This window comes from Cynara cardunculus, assembly GCF_001531365.2.
Source record: "Cynara cardunculus var. scolymus isolate 2C chromosome LG 6, CcrdV1, whole genome shotgun sequence".
NCBI lineage: Eukaryota > Viridiplantae > Streptophyta > Magnoliopsida > Asterales > Asteraceae > Cynara > Cynara cardunculus.
This window is the reverse complement of record NC_037533.1, coordinates 19,168,294-19,183,786: the sequence shown is the minus strand read 5'-3', so window position 1 is coordinate 19,183,786 and position 15,493 is coordinate 19,168,294. Positions and strand designations below refer to the sequence as shown.

General features: G+C 35.9%; 3 protein-coding genes across 12 annotated transcripts; 2 read left to right on the top strand and 1 right to left on the bottom strand.

The window, feature by feature from the left end:
* Positions 1-901: 901 nt before the first annotated feature.
* LOC112514017 lies at positions 902-1,896 on the top strand. The gene has a single exon (XM_025120295.1). The coding sequence runs from the start codon at positions 1,135-1,137 to the stop codon at positions 1,708-1,710; it is 576 nt and encodes a 191-aa protein (XP_024976063.1). The 5' UTR covers positions 902-1,134; the 3' UTR covers positions 1,711-1,896.
* LOC112514018 lies at positions 1,633-7,252 on the bottom strand. Of its 9 annotated transcripts, XR_003069394.1 has the most exons (6): positions 7,073-7,252; positions 5,243-5,394; positions 4,722-4,879; positions 4,023-4,051; positions 2,574-2,686; positions 1,633-1,716 (listed from the first exon to the last, which is right to left on the bottom strand). XR_003069394.1 is itself a non-coding variant. In XM_025120299.1 (4 exons), exons 1-2 carry the CDS (start codon positions 7,193-7,195, stop codon positions 5,260-5,262), a joined length of 258 nt encoding a protein of 85 aa, XP_024976067.1. In that variant the 5' UTR covers positions 7,196-7,252; the 3' UTR covers positions 1,633-1,716; positions 4,023-4,051; positions 5,243-5,259. The 9 variants fall into 9 exon arrangements, 5 of the variants coding, with proteins under 5 accessions (XP_024976067.1, XP_024976065.1, XP_024976064.1 ...); XR_003069395.1 differs by lacking the exon at positions 2,574-2,686; XR_003069396.1 differs by lacking the exon at positions 4,722-4,879.
* A 1,800-nt stretch (positions 7,253-9,052) lies between these two features.
* LOC112514065 (C2 and GRAM domain-containing protein At5g50170) lies at positions 9,053-14,971 on the top strand. 2 transcript variants are annotated; one of them, XM_025120377.1, is made up of 9 exons: positions 9,053-9,514; positions 10,863-12,011; positions 12,394-12,576; positions 12,763-13,046; positions 13,115-13,231; positions 13,503-13,765; positions 14,029-14,239; positions 14,318-14,596; positions 14,674-14,971. In XM_025120377.1, the coding sequence occupies exons 1-9, from the start codon at positions 9,157-9,159 to the stop codon at positions 14,863-14,865; spliced, it is 3,036 nt and encodes a 1,011-aa protein (XP_024976145.1). In that variant the 5' UTR covers positions 9,053-9,156; the 3' UTR covers positions 14,866-14,971. The 2 variants fall into 2 exon arrangements, with proteins under 2 accessions (XP_024976145.1, XP_024976146.1); XM_025120378.1 differs by having other exon boundaries at positions 14,667-14,764.
* The last annotated feature ends 522 nt before the right edge of the window (positions 14,972-15,493 follow it).

Below are 15,493 nucleotides of genomic sequence, written 5' to 3'. Positions count from 1 at the left end.
TGATTATGTTTATCTGCAGTTAGTTAGACGAATTCAGATATGAAGCTCTAATAAGTTGTACTTACGCACAATCTACTTGCAATCTTGAATTTTAAATAATATGCATTAATAAACAGTACTTCATACATAAAAAATGGTTTTTAAATTTTTTTATCAAATACTTTATAATATATTATAAATATTTGACAATACCATTCTTTCTTAATATTTGAAACTTGAAAGGCATATATTTTATTCAAAGTCTTTTGGGATATGAAAATGTAACAAACGAATATTCGAATATTTTTTATTTCCTGGAAATTAGAGAAAAAATAGCTTTCGTCGTTTATTGCGTGCGAAGTCTATTTCGATTATTTACTGAAATAGTCCCTACACTATTTATTCATCTACAATTATCGTCCATCAGATTTCTATTTTTCTACTAATGGTTTGTAAAAAGATTGCAATTAAACTTTGTATAAATTAAGGTGGTTGTATTAATTAAATTGTCTATATGAATTAAGCTGAATTATTGTTTGTTTTATTGTTCTAAATAAACTGTGTTAAATAACCAACTCTGATTTACCCTTTGTAGTTTGTTTTTTTAATTCCACTAAATCTATGCTTTGTGTTATCCAGCTAAACAAAACTCTGTAGGTTAGAAGAATCAAAAAAATTACGAGCTGAAATTCATAAACGTTATGGGGACTTGGGGATTTCAGTTAATAGCAAATTGTATGAAAAAAATAATGTACTTTAACTTGATTCCTGTTTTAGATAACGTACCTTCAAAACTTCTATTTTGATACATAAGATGTAAAGTTTTAAACATTTGAATACCCGAGTAACCAGTTGAAGCATTAATCAGTTATCATGTTGATGTGGCGAGTGATGTGGTATCAGACTCGGTATTATTTGCTGGACTGTATGACCAACTTGCTAACTATTTTTCATTTAGTGATCATCTATCAAAATAAAAAGTGTAGGGACCTAAAACGGATACTAAAACATAGTTGAGGGACCATTTATGCGATTCACGCGTCTTTTAAACGAAGAACCCCTCTGCCCTATAAATAAAACTCAAAAGGCTCCCTTTAACCCCTAAAGACCGCCCTGCAATTCTTCTAGCATCTTCTACTCTCTTCCATATCAACCATGACTCGCATAACGAATAACGACAGCAAACCGTCACCGGCAATCATCAAGTTTCTGTACAGCTATGGTGGAAAGATTATGCCACGTCAGATCGACGGCAAACTCCGATACGTCGGCGGTTACACCAGGGTTCTCGCCGTGGACCGTTCTATCTCGCACGCGGAGTTGATCGTTAAGTTTTGGGAAGCGTGTGGATTATCAGTGAATTTGAAGTGTAAACTGCCGTCGGAAGATCTGGACGTGTTAGTGTCCGTTACCTGCGATGAAGATCTCGCCGCCGTCATCCAGGAGTACGATCGAGTTTCTCCAGACGCGAAGATCAGAGCCGTTCTTTTTCCGGTGAAATCGTTGAAGACGATCTCTCCTGTTCCGTCGTATGAATCGCTCGTGGAATTTTCAGCCGCAAAACCTCCGCCGTATCCGGTGTCAGCCAATTCCGCCGTCCGAAAAGGAACGGAGCAACATCAAGCGGTTGGTTCCTCATTCCAAAAGCTCCGTCGGTATCCTGTCGCTAAATCTTGCCGTGAGAATCCACCGTTGGCGTTCCGACTCCGTCAAGATACAATCCCTAGGTAGAATTACCTTGTTCGTCGATGGAATTCCAAACAATAGAAGAGCAAGAAACCATTAGGTATTAGATGAACATAAACAATTACCATACTTGAATATTCTGATAAATTTTGGTTCCCAAATTCGAGTTTCATCTGATTACGCAAGTGATGATGTTAAATCCTAAACTGGCATTCAATTGATTCAAGACAATCTGAAGATCGATTTGATGAATTTTAACGGATTCTCACCATTCACCGATGTTAGAATGGCAACTATTAGGGTTCCGTTGAGGGGTAGTTTAGGGGTAGGGAAGGGGAATAGTGATTGAGATATTTAGGGTATATAATCTTAAATTAGATTTGTTTAATTCCATGATTGTACATGGATTTAATTAGAATCTCATTTAAGGGTATACATAAATGAGTCGTTTAGGCTCTGAAATTTATGAAGATGAAAATCAAATCATTGACAGGTAACAAACAATCACGACATCTCTAAGAATATGTAAAAACGTTATTTTGCCTGTTAAAAACTCCAACTTACGGGCAAAAAAAAAATGGGATTTTGTTAAAGATTAAAGAGAAACGACGTAAGGATCTGTATTTTTGGCGTTATTTGCCCCCAACCATCCATTGTCCAGAATTTATCGTCATCATTTACCATGGCCATCATAAATTGATGTCGTGAAACCATTGTTATTTTAGAGCTACTCCAACTTTTAACTGAAAGGTTATTGGTTCAATGGTGGTTATTGGTTCAATGGTGTCTGGGTTTTCGATGGTGTCGAGCGTCCTAAATGTTAAAGAGTTCAAGTTTTCATCAAAATTAAGGAGTCTCTGTAACGTGCAAGTTTTGAAGTGTAGTGAAATACGTAACAAAACCCTTACCTTTACCAAGTACGTCAAGTTTTAGAATTTTTGAGTTCTTATTGAGTTCTCTACTATTGATTGCAAAACCTTTGCCGATGCAAGGAAATTGGTGATTTTGATCCGGTGTTTACCTATCATTTCTCATATAAACGAAGATCGTCGTTAAGAGATTATCAAAAGTTGAGAAAATGAAGATTTTATTCTCTATTTTATTTCAACATATCTTTTATATTGTTCTTTAAAACAAAAAAGTCGATAGAAAAACTTTTTTTTGAAGTATATAATATTTATATACGGCAAATACAACAAATAAACTCACACACCCTTCTCATCTATGGTGAGGTTTAAACCTCTGACCTCCTAAAAGGTCAAAGACTACGATACCGCTGGACCAAAACCCTTTGATAGGTCAAGAGAAAAACTTGAGGTGAGAGAATAAATGATTTTTTTATTCATGTAAAGATTTCTTAAAAGGTAAGAGAATCTCTAACAAGTTCTCTAAAAATAGAGAATCAAAGTTAAATTCTCCAAAAAAAATTGTACTTATTTTCAATGGTTTTTGTAATTTAAAGATTACAATGTGAATTATATTATTAAAATATTTAAATATTTTTTAAAATATTATTTCTTTCTCGTGTATATTTAATTTAAAGGATTCTCATTGAAATCAAAAATAAAAAATATATTTTTTCATAGGTAATTATTTTTGGAAATTTTCCCAAATTTGGAGAATGTCACCTTATTTTCTTACTTTCTTGATTTTGAAAAAGCTTTTGGAAAATCTGTTGAACCAATTTTTTTTGAGATGTCCATTTCGAAAGAACTGATGAAGATGCAAAATGAAATCAGAGTAGCCTTTTATTGAAATTTAAAATGAAGTTTTGATGTTGATGAATGTGAGAAGAATATTATTGAATACTTTTAATAACAAAATTCATAAAATCTCTAAAACAAAGAATCCTTCAGAGTCGAATATAATTCATTATAAAGATTTCAATTTTTTTTAGCATTTCCAACAACTATGCTATTTTAGAAATTTCGAAAAAGTTTGCTTCAACAGCTGTGCTAAAATTTCCTCTAAAATAAGAAAAATAAAAGGGCAAATTGCATGAAAAAATTACGTACTTTAACTTGATTCCTATTTCGTGTAACGTACTTTCAAAACTTACATTTTGGTACCTAAGATGTAAAGCTTTAAACATTTAGGTACCCGGTTAAAGCATTAACCGATTACCATACTAATGTAGAGAGTGATGATATGAAATCGGATTGAATAGCAAATAATACCGAGTTGAATACTACATTATTCGCCACATCAACATGGTAACCGGTTATCCGGATACTTAAACGTTTAAAACTTTACATCTTATGTACCAAAATAAGAACCAAGTTAAAGTAAATTACTTTTCTCATACAACAACTATGTTAAACTTTCCTCTAAAATAGGTTAAAGAAAATATAACGTACCTGGTTCTCTTGACGATACCCTTAATTCTCTGCTTTAAAAAAAACTATTAGAGAATACGTTGAAAACGTTATAAACATCAAGAATGCAATGAAAATGCCAATTTCCGTTTTTCCAACGTTCCCATTCTCATTTAACAAATCAAGCATCATATTCTCATTCATTTAAAATGGTTGGTTGATTTGGGACCATTTTCAAGAGAAAAAGCTAAGGGGAATATTGTTAAAAAAGAACGTTAGGTTACCCAAAATACAACTATGGAGATTTGTGTGTGGGCTTTACGTAACTTTTCCAACCTTCCCCATTCCCACCTTCTATTCCCAATATTTGGAATAAGAAAAAAAAAAAGGTATCAAACGTCAAATATACGATAAAATAAGTTTAAGGGAAATTCCCTTTTCTTTATGTGTCGGGTGTCAAAAATAACTGAAACCGAATAATCCATCTGAACTAAACACAATTTGGATTATTCGGTTTTCGTGTGAAATGGTTCGGTTAACTGAATGAGAATTTGTATTCGGTTAATTTGTTTCTAATCCGCTCAGCCACTGGGATGTGTGCACAATTTACCTTTCTCATGACAATGAGACCGGTGCTATGGGGGCGCTTTCATGGGGTGACGAATACCATTTTTTTACGCCTTCCCACTCCATCATCAACGTCACCTTTTTTTCCGCTTTATTCTTGCTACACTAACTTACCTTTACCGTATGTAATGTGCTTCTTCAGCTCTCGGATATCTTTCAATACATTATGATGATAACGATCGCCTTAATCATGGTTTGGTTCCGTTCATCCATTTGTTCACATTCGTTAATCCAGACTTTACTTCTTCTTGGCCCAACAATACCTGAGGTTACTGGTAGATCCCAACTCCTGGTTAGTCATAGAAATTGGGTCGGGTTTGGTCATTCATTTTTGCTTTTTCGGGATTGAAGGGTTCAAACCTCACCAAATGTGAGGAGTGTGTGTAAGTATTTGTTGTATATAAATATTATATACTCCAAAAATTAACATTATAATTGGGCTAAAAGCTAAAACATGTATAAGTTGGCCCCAAATACTTTTAGGGCCTTGTTCAACGTCCGACATTGGTACACCCTCAAGCATGACCTACGTTCGGCAACGTTTTGAGTGTTATACGGTAGTTACAAAGATTATGGCTTGCTATATCTATGGACAACGGCTAAGAGATGGAACAATAAAAGGTGTGAAAACTAACCGGTTTCCTGCTCAAACTCATCGCCTTCGGACTCTTACTGCATTGTCGGCATTGTCAGCATCTGCAGCATTGTCGAAGTCTTCTTTATCGTTATCAACCATGGTTTTCCCTATCACGATTTGGTTGCTATTTATCTTCCTAATCTCATTGCACTGCAAAACGAACGTATTTCAGTATTTCTATTTCCTACATACAAGAACAAATCGTTTGAAAGATAAAATGAACCTCTTTTTCCATTTTTGGAAAGTCTCGTCTCCTTTTCTACTTGCATAATACAAGTAAGAACTAAGATCACATTGTTATTTCTGAAGACACCATATAAAGTAATTCAAGTAACTAAAACCAACAGAGCCTAATAAATATCAAGTGCTTCATCAGTATTTTTCAATGGATACTGAGGCTTGGTATCTGACAATTGGCATGTTGGTTTGTAGTTGAATTGAACTTCAATAAACGAAACCGACGAGCCCACTATATCCCAGCTGGATGTCAGTTTTGGGATGTAAGATGGACGCATACATGTCTTCTACCCATGGAGAGGCGTTTAGATTAAAACTTCAATGTAATAAGTATGTCGTTAGATTTTAGAAATAGGGTAATAATCGAAGGATATATGGATAAGAACAAAGATCTTAAGTACGTGAGAAATTGAGAATCACCATCCTTAAGGAATTATTAGCCCCCACTATTTACACCAATGGTTTCCGGACTAAATTCTACCCAGGAATCACCTCAACATAGAATTTTATTCTGTGCACATAATATCATCCATGAACATCATGAGAATCTTCATTTTGAGTGTATATTCATACCCTTAAAATATGATGTTAAGGGAGACATATAGGTGCCATTGGAACCATTTTTGGAGGCTAAAAAATCAATTAGTAATTAATTTCCCGCGAAAAAACTGCTTCTGCAAATAGGCAGAACAGGATAGCGATTCTGTAAACTACTAGATCGCGAATGCCCATTTTTGGGAAACAAAAAGTTCGGCAAGTAAAAAACATGATTGTGTCTTCAGTGAACGGATCGTGGATGCCACTTTTGGAAACTTAAGCGAATATCAAACATGATCGCAGAGTTTCAAAAGAAGGAAACTTTTCCAAATCTCTTCATTTAAATTTCATCATTCCACCTATTTTGGTACACCATATAAAGCAACTCCAAGAACAAACATGGTTAATGAGACCATACTTCAACAATCACACTAAAATTATGTAGTAGTTATACTGCAATGTTACTTAATACTCTGCAAATTCACTCAGTTTTTGCTACAGGGATCTTAGACAAAATAAAGACATATAACATATGCAATTGCAACAAACATATTTCTATGTAGGAATGTAACCTAATTATAGAAACTAAGGAAAAAATCTAACAAATTGATACTTCAGGCGTTTGAACTTAACTTGTTAAGTACAGAAAACCATGTGATCCAGGAACAACATCTGGTTGATACTGGAATACCAGATTTAGCTTAATGAAATCGGAACCTGGTTAAAGATCCAGATGATTTGAATTTTGATATACCAGATTTAGCTTCAATTAGATCCATATTCGTCATATGAACTAGAAATTCAATGTCAAATTTAAAATCAGTTCAAAATATACAAATTTAGGTTTTCATAGTATGAAATTGAACCAATATTATACATCGATATGAAATCATATCACGTAATCGATTCATACGGACCAATAATTAGAAGAAAAAAAGTTTCTAAAATCATCTATAATAGGCCATAGCAAATGATGAAATTGAATACAAACAAATTTAGTAGCAGAAAATTGCGATTTACACAATCAATCAGTTGGAACCAAGTATATACGGACCTTGTCTTCAAAATCGGACTCTTCAATGGCGAGAAGAAGTTCCTCACTCTGCGGCTGAGGCCATTGCGGAGTAAGAAGAAGCGACGTCGGAATCATCCTCGTCGACGACGGATACTGCATCATGAACGCCGGAGTTGTAGCATGTTTTACGACTCAAGTCGTTCGGTTTCAGTCACCCAAGACGCTCCGTCACCGGAAAATGGAGAGAATAATTCTAACCCACCTGAATATTTTATATGTGGGCTGGGCTTCCTCCTGAATAACAATGGCCCATTGATATTTCATTTATATTCAAGCCCCATATTTAAATAAATTGCATGAAAAAGTAGTTTAGTTTAACTTAATTTTTATTTTGAGTAACATTATTTTATATTTAAGTATCTGGAAATTCGGTTGAAGCATTAACTGATTATGATGCTGATGCGACGAATGATGTGATATCTAACTCAATATTATTTGCTAAAGTGGTTAGTTTTTTCAATCAAAATTTAGTTTTTTTTAATCTAAAATTAGTTTTCAACCGGTTACCCGAGTACTTAAATGTTTAAAACTTACATCTTAAGTACCAAATGGAAGTTTTAAAAGTACGTTACCAAAATTAAAAATCAAGTTAAATACGCTATTTTTTCATGCAATTTGGCCTTCTATTTGTAATTGTAAGTTTGTTACCACCAAAAAAATATTAAAATTTACAGAAAATGTTGATTTTTGACAACTCCAACTGGTTTATACAAAATCTGTCTCCAAGTACAACAATATAAAGTGTTATTTTTTAGCTCACTCAGCAGCTGAGTTAGCAGGGGGTCTGAGATCGAACCCAAGATCTATATTGTATTTAGACAAAATCGCAAGACCTTTTTGCCAACTGAGTTGCACGCCGAAGAAAAATTATTATGATAAACCGAAAATGCAATGATAAATAAATTCAAAAAAATCATCTTGCTTTGAGTTATGAGTTACAGTTTTTCCAAAGTTCAATATAAATATAAAGGAAAAATGCGTGAAATAACAATCTACTTTTACAAATTTCCTTATTATAGCATTATACTTTCAGGTTTTCTTATTACAACAATGTATTTTTAAAATATTTTTTTATTAGGGTATCGTACTTTAAAAAATCTAATTGTTATATCATTGGGTAACATTTTAAATAAAATTTATCCATTATACCAGGTTTCTTTGTTACCTCATTGTCCACATAGGCTGTCCATATGTCATATAGTGCTGATATGACATTTTCTATTATAACATTGTACTTTCAAAATTACTTTATTATAACATCATTGAATTCTATTACAACACTCCAATTTTAATTTTAATATTTTTATCATTTAAACATTGTAAATTTAATCAAAATAAGACTACTCATTATTTTGTATTTCGTTAATTTTCGATTTAAAAATTAAGAGGAATATTTGTATTTTGAAGAAAGGTGATTACAATCACCTTTTTAATCACATCCGTCAGATCTTCTCGATCCAACGGTTTGGATGAGTTTTATCCCTTCTTTCTTTTTCAAGGTTTTCTTTCGATCTTTGTCTCCCTCGAACCTATTAATCTCCAGTCCCTCGAACAAACACATGCAGGAAGAAAACTGAACTTATACCGATCAGACACCACCCTGATGGTTTAGAAATTACAGTTTTCGTTCTTTTAATTTATATTTTGTTGTAATTTTCTTATAATTTACAATTTATTATTGTTTTAGTCCTTATGGTTTGCACTTATTTACTGTTTCCCTTCTATAATTAGCACATAAATGAAAATAAGAATAACTTACAAATCATAGGGGTTAAATACTATTTTTTAAACCAGAGGGATGAAAATTGAAAATATTACTCGAAAGTAAGAACATGTGAGCTGACAAAACCGCCATTCTCGACATTCCTCGTGTTACTACACACCTCACGCCACGTTTCCTCTTTCCATGGCCGTCTTCATCCCCATCTCCACCGTCATCCACCGCACCAACACCACCATCATCGTTATCCTCCATTCCAATCTTCCACAAAGACAAAACCCATTTCACATTTCATCAAACCCTCACAGTTTCACCACAAAATCTTCATCTTTTCCATCACATAATGAGGCTCTACGTCTACGTTTTAGAAGGCAAGAATTGGGAAGTCGACGAATCGTTCGTAAAACTCAGAGTCGGAAAGTCCAAATCAAGAACTAGGGTTTTGAAGAACACGAAAACCCCAATTTGGAATGAAGAATTTGCATTCAGGGTTCATTCGTTAGACGATCAACTTACTGTGTCTGTTCATCATCATCATCATCATGAAGGTATTGGTTTCTTGAAGAATGGTTCTAGGAATTTGGTGGGTCGGGTTCGGATCCCTTTGTGGTCTGTTGCTGCTGAAGAGAATCATCATTTGCCACCCACCTGGTTTTCCATTGAAACCCATAAGTCCAAAAAATCAATCAATCAAGAATGTGGTCAGTATTTCACTCCTTTCTCTTTGTTTTCTTGCATCAAGATTTATCGAACCAAAACCAACGTGGCGTGGTCAAGCATCAAGCTTTATGATTCAGTCATAGTAATCTATTGTGATTCTAATGATATCAAGTTGTAACACAAGGATGGAGTCGGGTTGGTTTGAGCTTGATTTCAAAAGTCAAAAGTATCATGTTTAAATTTAAGGAGAAATAAAAATATGGAGGTTTAAAATGCGGTGACTCTGGGGTATCTGTAAGACAGGTGATAGTGCCGGTTTTAAGATTTTTGATGTCCTGTACGAAAATAATAAAAATTACCCCTAACCTTATTTTTATAAACCAATGAAACAACAAAACATGCGATTTTTTAAAGCGTTTATAATCTTTTCAAGTTAAGTATCTCATCTCCATGTTGATTTTTATTAATTATAATAAAAAATACAAGGGGAGACATAAAAACCAAAACCCGGAATACAAAATATAAAATGATAAAAAGATAAATCTTAGATTAAGATCGTGCTTCCTTCTTTTTCAGTTTTTCTTTTTTCAAATTGAAATTTGCAAAATAGAAATTTTATTTCAATATATTGGACTTGAAAGACAATGAAAACTATAATTAGTGTTTAACTATAATAGTAAATTACATCCAAATCATTCTCATAGTAAGCAAAAAGTAAAAATCAAAAGTTACAAGTCTAACGATCAAAGGCTAAGAGCCTATCTGTAGCTTAATAAGTTTAATGAAACTAGTAGCTTATTCGCTCAACTATGCATGATTGTTTTGTTTTGGCTTTATGATATAGAAAGTGACTTATCCAATAAGCTTTTAGGGGGAGTTTTATATAAAAAGCCAAGTTTTTTTTTCAAACATATCAATTCCAACTAAAAAAACGATCCTTACATCTTTGAAAAAACTCTCATAAACAAAAACTTTTCCAACTTATACAAATAGATTAATTAATACAGACAACTTTATACAAACAAAAACTTTTCCAACTTTTTTCAACGATGTGCGTTCAGTATTCATCGCTACTAGACCTTGGGTCTGTTTTTATAGTTAAAACTCAGTTGTCAAATTCCCAAATTATTAAACCCCAAACTAGTAATAAATGACAACTTGATGCCTTTAGGCTTTGATTTCCAGTGCGGCCGCACGGGCTCCACGTGGACAGGACCGGCCCTGGCAGGTGGTCGCCCTAGGATTAGTCGGCTCGCATAGCGGATTGGATATGCAGGTTAATAAAAAAAATGATATCAAGCTGTTCTATTTGATCTTTTTCAACCCTTCAATGCTGTTGATAATGATTCCCTTTCTGTTGAATGTTGTTGAATGATGGGATGATTTCAGGGAAGATTCTTGTCGCTCTTTCTCTGCACGGAAGAGGCCAAGACGTATCCAACGATTACCCATTCGACTTGCAATCCAACATCACCGATAACAGCAACGACGAATGTGACAGCAAACACAGCCCGTCACACGATTCCAACAGCTCAAAATCACCACGAAAGATGATGAAATCCATTGTCGAAAAGCTTTTCAGTAAACACGACGATTCCGCCATGAATTCATCCGACAATGGTGAGTCAACCGAAGAACCTGCCTTCACTACTTCCTTTGAAGATTCCATGGAAACCATGGAATCCACAGACGAAGGAAGGGAAACGCCGGAAAATCTCCAAGGAGGTGTTCTTATTGACGAAACTTACGTAATACCTCCCAAAGATCTCAACCATTTCATATTTGCTCCGGATTCGCAGTTTCGGAAAGATTTAGCAGCGATTCAGGGTACAACGGATGTTCACGAGGGTCCGTGGACATGGGAATCCGATAAGATGTCGTCGTTAACGCGAACCGTTACTTATACGAAGGCAGCATCGAAGTTGGTCAAGGCTTCGAAAGTTACAGAAGAACAGACTTACGTTAGAGCAAGCGGGATCGAATATGCGGTTTTTGTAAGAGTGAATACACCTGATGTTCCATATGGAAATACCTTTCGAGTTGAACTATTGTATAAGATAACTCGAGTTCCCGAGCTCGGAGGAGATGAAACATCGCGGATTATAGTTTCTTGGCGGGTTCATTTCAATCAGAGTACGATGATGAAGGGTATGATCGAAGGGGGAGCTAAGCAAGGATTGAAAGAGAGTTTTGACCAGTTTTCGGCATTGCTGGCCGAAAGATTCAAATTGGCAAACCCGTCGGCCGGATTAGATAAAGATCACGCGTTGGCGAGCCTGCAGAACGAGCACCAGTCGGATTGGGAGTTAGCCGTCGAATATTTTTGTAACTTCATGGTGATTTCGACCGTGTTTATGGTTCTTTATACCGTTGTTCACATCTTGCTCTGCGAGCCACCGCGGATTCAGGGTTTGGAGTTTAACGGTCTTGAATTGCCGGATAGTTTTGGTGAACTCGTTACGTGTGGGATCATTTTCTTCAACTTGGAGCGCGTTTCTATCATGGTTTCGCATTTCGTTCAAGCTAGACTGCGTAGAGGTGAACTTCTTTCGTAATGTCCAGTTCGGTTCTTTATATACATGGTACAACAAATCGGTTTTATTTGATGCATTATCATGTCTAAGTGTCTTAATAGACTGCTTAACTGGACTTAATTTTATATCCGTCCTTATAAATGGGTTACAATAAGTTCATAGGATGCTTTTGAGCGTCTTAACAAGTATTTTAGTACAATTTTGAAATGAAAACGTCCTCTTAGTCTTTTTATATGACATTATTTGAAAAAAAATGCCTTATAAAAACAAGTGTCGTATACGTAAACATGTGTGTATATGTACACAATACACATGTTTTTTCCATGGATAGAGCGAATTCCGAGAATGGACCTTGCATTCGGCTAATCGACTGTGATTGTTGACAGGAAATGATCATGGTGTCAAAGCTCAAGGTGAAGGGTGGGTGCTTACTGTAGCGCTCATCGAGGGAACCAACTTGGCTCCATTGGATTCATCGGGTTTCTCAGATCCGTACGTAGTTTTGACATGCAACGGAAAGACAAGAACGAGCTCCGTCAAGCTTCAAACGCTCGATCCTCGATGGAACGGTGAGCGTTTGCATTTCTCTTACGATTTTAGCTCGTTTTTCGTGATTCTTGGAGCTTGGTACTCTTCGAGGTAGAGGTCAGGTTTGCTTACATCCTCCTCCCCAGACCCCACCTCCGGGCGGGACTTGTTGGGTTTGTTTGGTTTGATTTTAGAACTTGATACCGATCATTTGGTGAATTTCGTAGAGATACTCGAGTTTGATGCTTCAGAAGAACCGCCATCATTGTTGGATGTTGAGGTTTTCGACTTCGATGGTCCTTTTGGTCAACCGACATCACTCGGGCACTCCGAGATTAGATTCTTGAGACATACGGCGGCGGAATTGGCGGACATGTGGGTCCCTCTCGATGGAAAACTTGCGCAGTCTTTTCAGTCGAAGTTGCATTTAAGAATTTTCTTGGATAATACCAACGGAGTTGAAACGATCAAAGAGTACTTGACGAAAGTTGAGAAAGAAGCGGGGAAAAAGGTACGGTTGTTTTGCGTGTTTCTAAGTTTGAAGAACATGTCGATCTAATAACGTTAACTACTCGACAGCTCCACGTGAAGTCCCCTCATCGGAACTCGACATTTCAAAAGCTTTTTAGCTTGCCACCGGAGGAGTTCCTCATCAACGATTTCTCGTGCTCTCTCAAAAGAAAATTACCCCTTCAGGTATACTAATAACGCTGCTGAAAAGCTAACTGAATGTTGATAAATTAGTTATGTTTGGTAAAAACTAGCTTAGTTGGCTGAAAAGCTAGCTGATTGCTTATAACTAGCTTATAAACTAGTCATGTTTGGTAAAAACTAGCGGATAAGCTAGATGACAATGTAAAATGACCTAAAAGGACGCCCTGGGAAGTTAGGAACTGCTAAATTGCACAACTGAACCGAACTGGTTAGTTCTTACGGTTTCTAATCTTGTGTTCGTTTTTCTTTTTAGGGTCGACTGTTTGTATCTTCACGGATTGTCGGGTTCTACGCCAACTTTTTTGGACACAAAACGAAGTTTTCGTTCCTGTGGGAAGATGTTGAAGACATTCAAGTGCTTCCTCCGTCGTTGGCATCCGTTGGTAGTCCGATCCTTGTCATGGTTCTGCACAAAGATCGAGGTGTCGACGCCCGACACGGTGCAAAGTCTCAAGACGAACAGGGCCGACACCGTTTCTATTTCCATTCATTTGTGTCGTTTAATTCTGCAAGACGGTAAAGATAGCGATAACAACGCTGCGGTTTTCTTGGAATAGAAATCCATCGTCCCCAAATACCGTGTCCCCTTGTTCCCACCAATCATGTGACGACTTGTCATCGTTTTTTATCTAATACAAGCTTATTTAGTTCATTTATTTTTTAGTAAAATGATGATGTGTCTTCATGTGATTGGTGCACTGAAAGGGGATTTGGGATTTAGGGACAACATAATTTTATTCGGTTTCTCGATCTCGTGTTCTGTTTTGTGTGCAAACCAGGACGATTATGGCGTTATGGAGAACAAGAATGTTGAGCGGATATCAGAAAACCGACGACGACTTTGAGGATCAACACGAACAAGATAAAGCTGACGACTTTGAGGATCAACACGAACACGACGAAAAGGGTCTACAAGAAGACGTGGCTTCCCATTTGGTATTCGAAGATGCAAAAATGTCGAAGATTTACTCGGTGGAACTTCCGTTCAGTGTGAGTACTTGAAAAACAGTTAAGCACGTAGGTGATCTGTAAACTTTAAGTCACCGATAATCGGTCTTTGACTTGCAGGTTGAGTCGACGATGGAGATCTTTAAAGGAGGGAACTTGGAGCAGAAAGTGATGGGAAAATTGGGTTGTTTGAATTACAACACGACGAATTGGGAACCTGTATATGATCGTTCTAACGTGGCTGAACGTCGCTTATGTTACAAGTTGAACCGAAGGGTGTCGAGCTTTGGCGGTGACGTCATGTGCACGCAACAGAAGACACCAATTGTCGACGGTAAAGGGTGGATTGTGACGGAGGCTATGTGTCTGCGCGATGTGCCATTCGGCGACCACTTTTATGTGAGTTTGTAGTTTCGTTGTGGATAATTCTGAGTTTTGTTGTATATAAACTATAAAACACTTGAAAAAGAATGCAGGTTCAGGTTAAATACAAGGCGATGGAGCGTAGACCGGGATGGTGCGGTTGTGATGTCTTCGTCGGGGTTGCGTGGCTCAAAAGTTGCGGGTTCGAGCAGCGAATAAGCCGAAACGTGGTTGCGAAGTTGAGTGATCGGGTTCGGGAGATGTTGGAGTTGATGGAGAGGGAGATTTTGCTGTCGTGTTGCTGATGATGTTACATGAACAATTAGCAATTTAGCATCGTATAATATTTTTGTTAATTATTTTAAGTGTTGTTAATTACATAATCTTTATCTTTATATATATAAAAGGAAAACCTTGAGGTATTGAGGTGTCATCATGAGAATTGAGTATTCCCACGTTGATTAAGAGTTGAAAGATTTGAACGAAAGGTGGATTGAATGTCTTTGTGTCAAATTATGGGGTTAGCATCATATAGTTGTTTTATTGTGGATGATACTATTTGAAATTTATAACCATAGTTGAAATCAAAACCAATAAAATGGTAAAATTTATAGTGCAAATATAAAAGTGAGATCAATGATGATGACTTGGTAACATGAGGTTTGGTTATTAAATTTGAAAGAAGGTTAACTTTCATATTGGTAGAAAAAGATACTTTGGAAGAAGATGATGGATGTATAAAAGCGTGATAGAGTGGTTAAAATCAAAATCAACCAATTGATAAAATTTTTGTGTAAAACGAATGCAAATGATATATTTTTTCTTAACAAAAGTTGTGATTATTACGGTACTTATAATAACAAATGTAGTTTAAGTATCTATTATATATATATATATATATATATATATATATCACACACACATGTGTATATA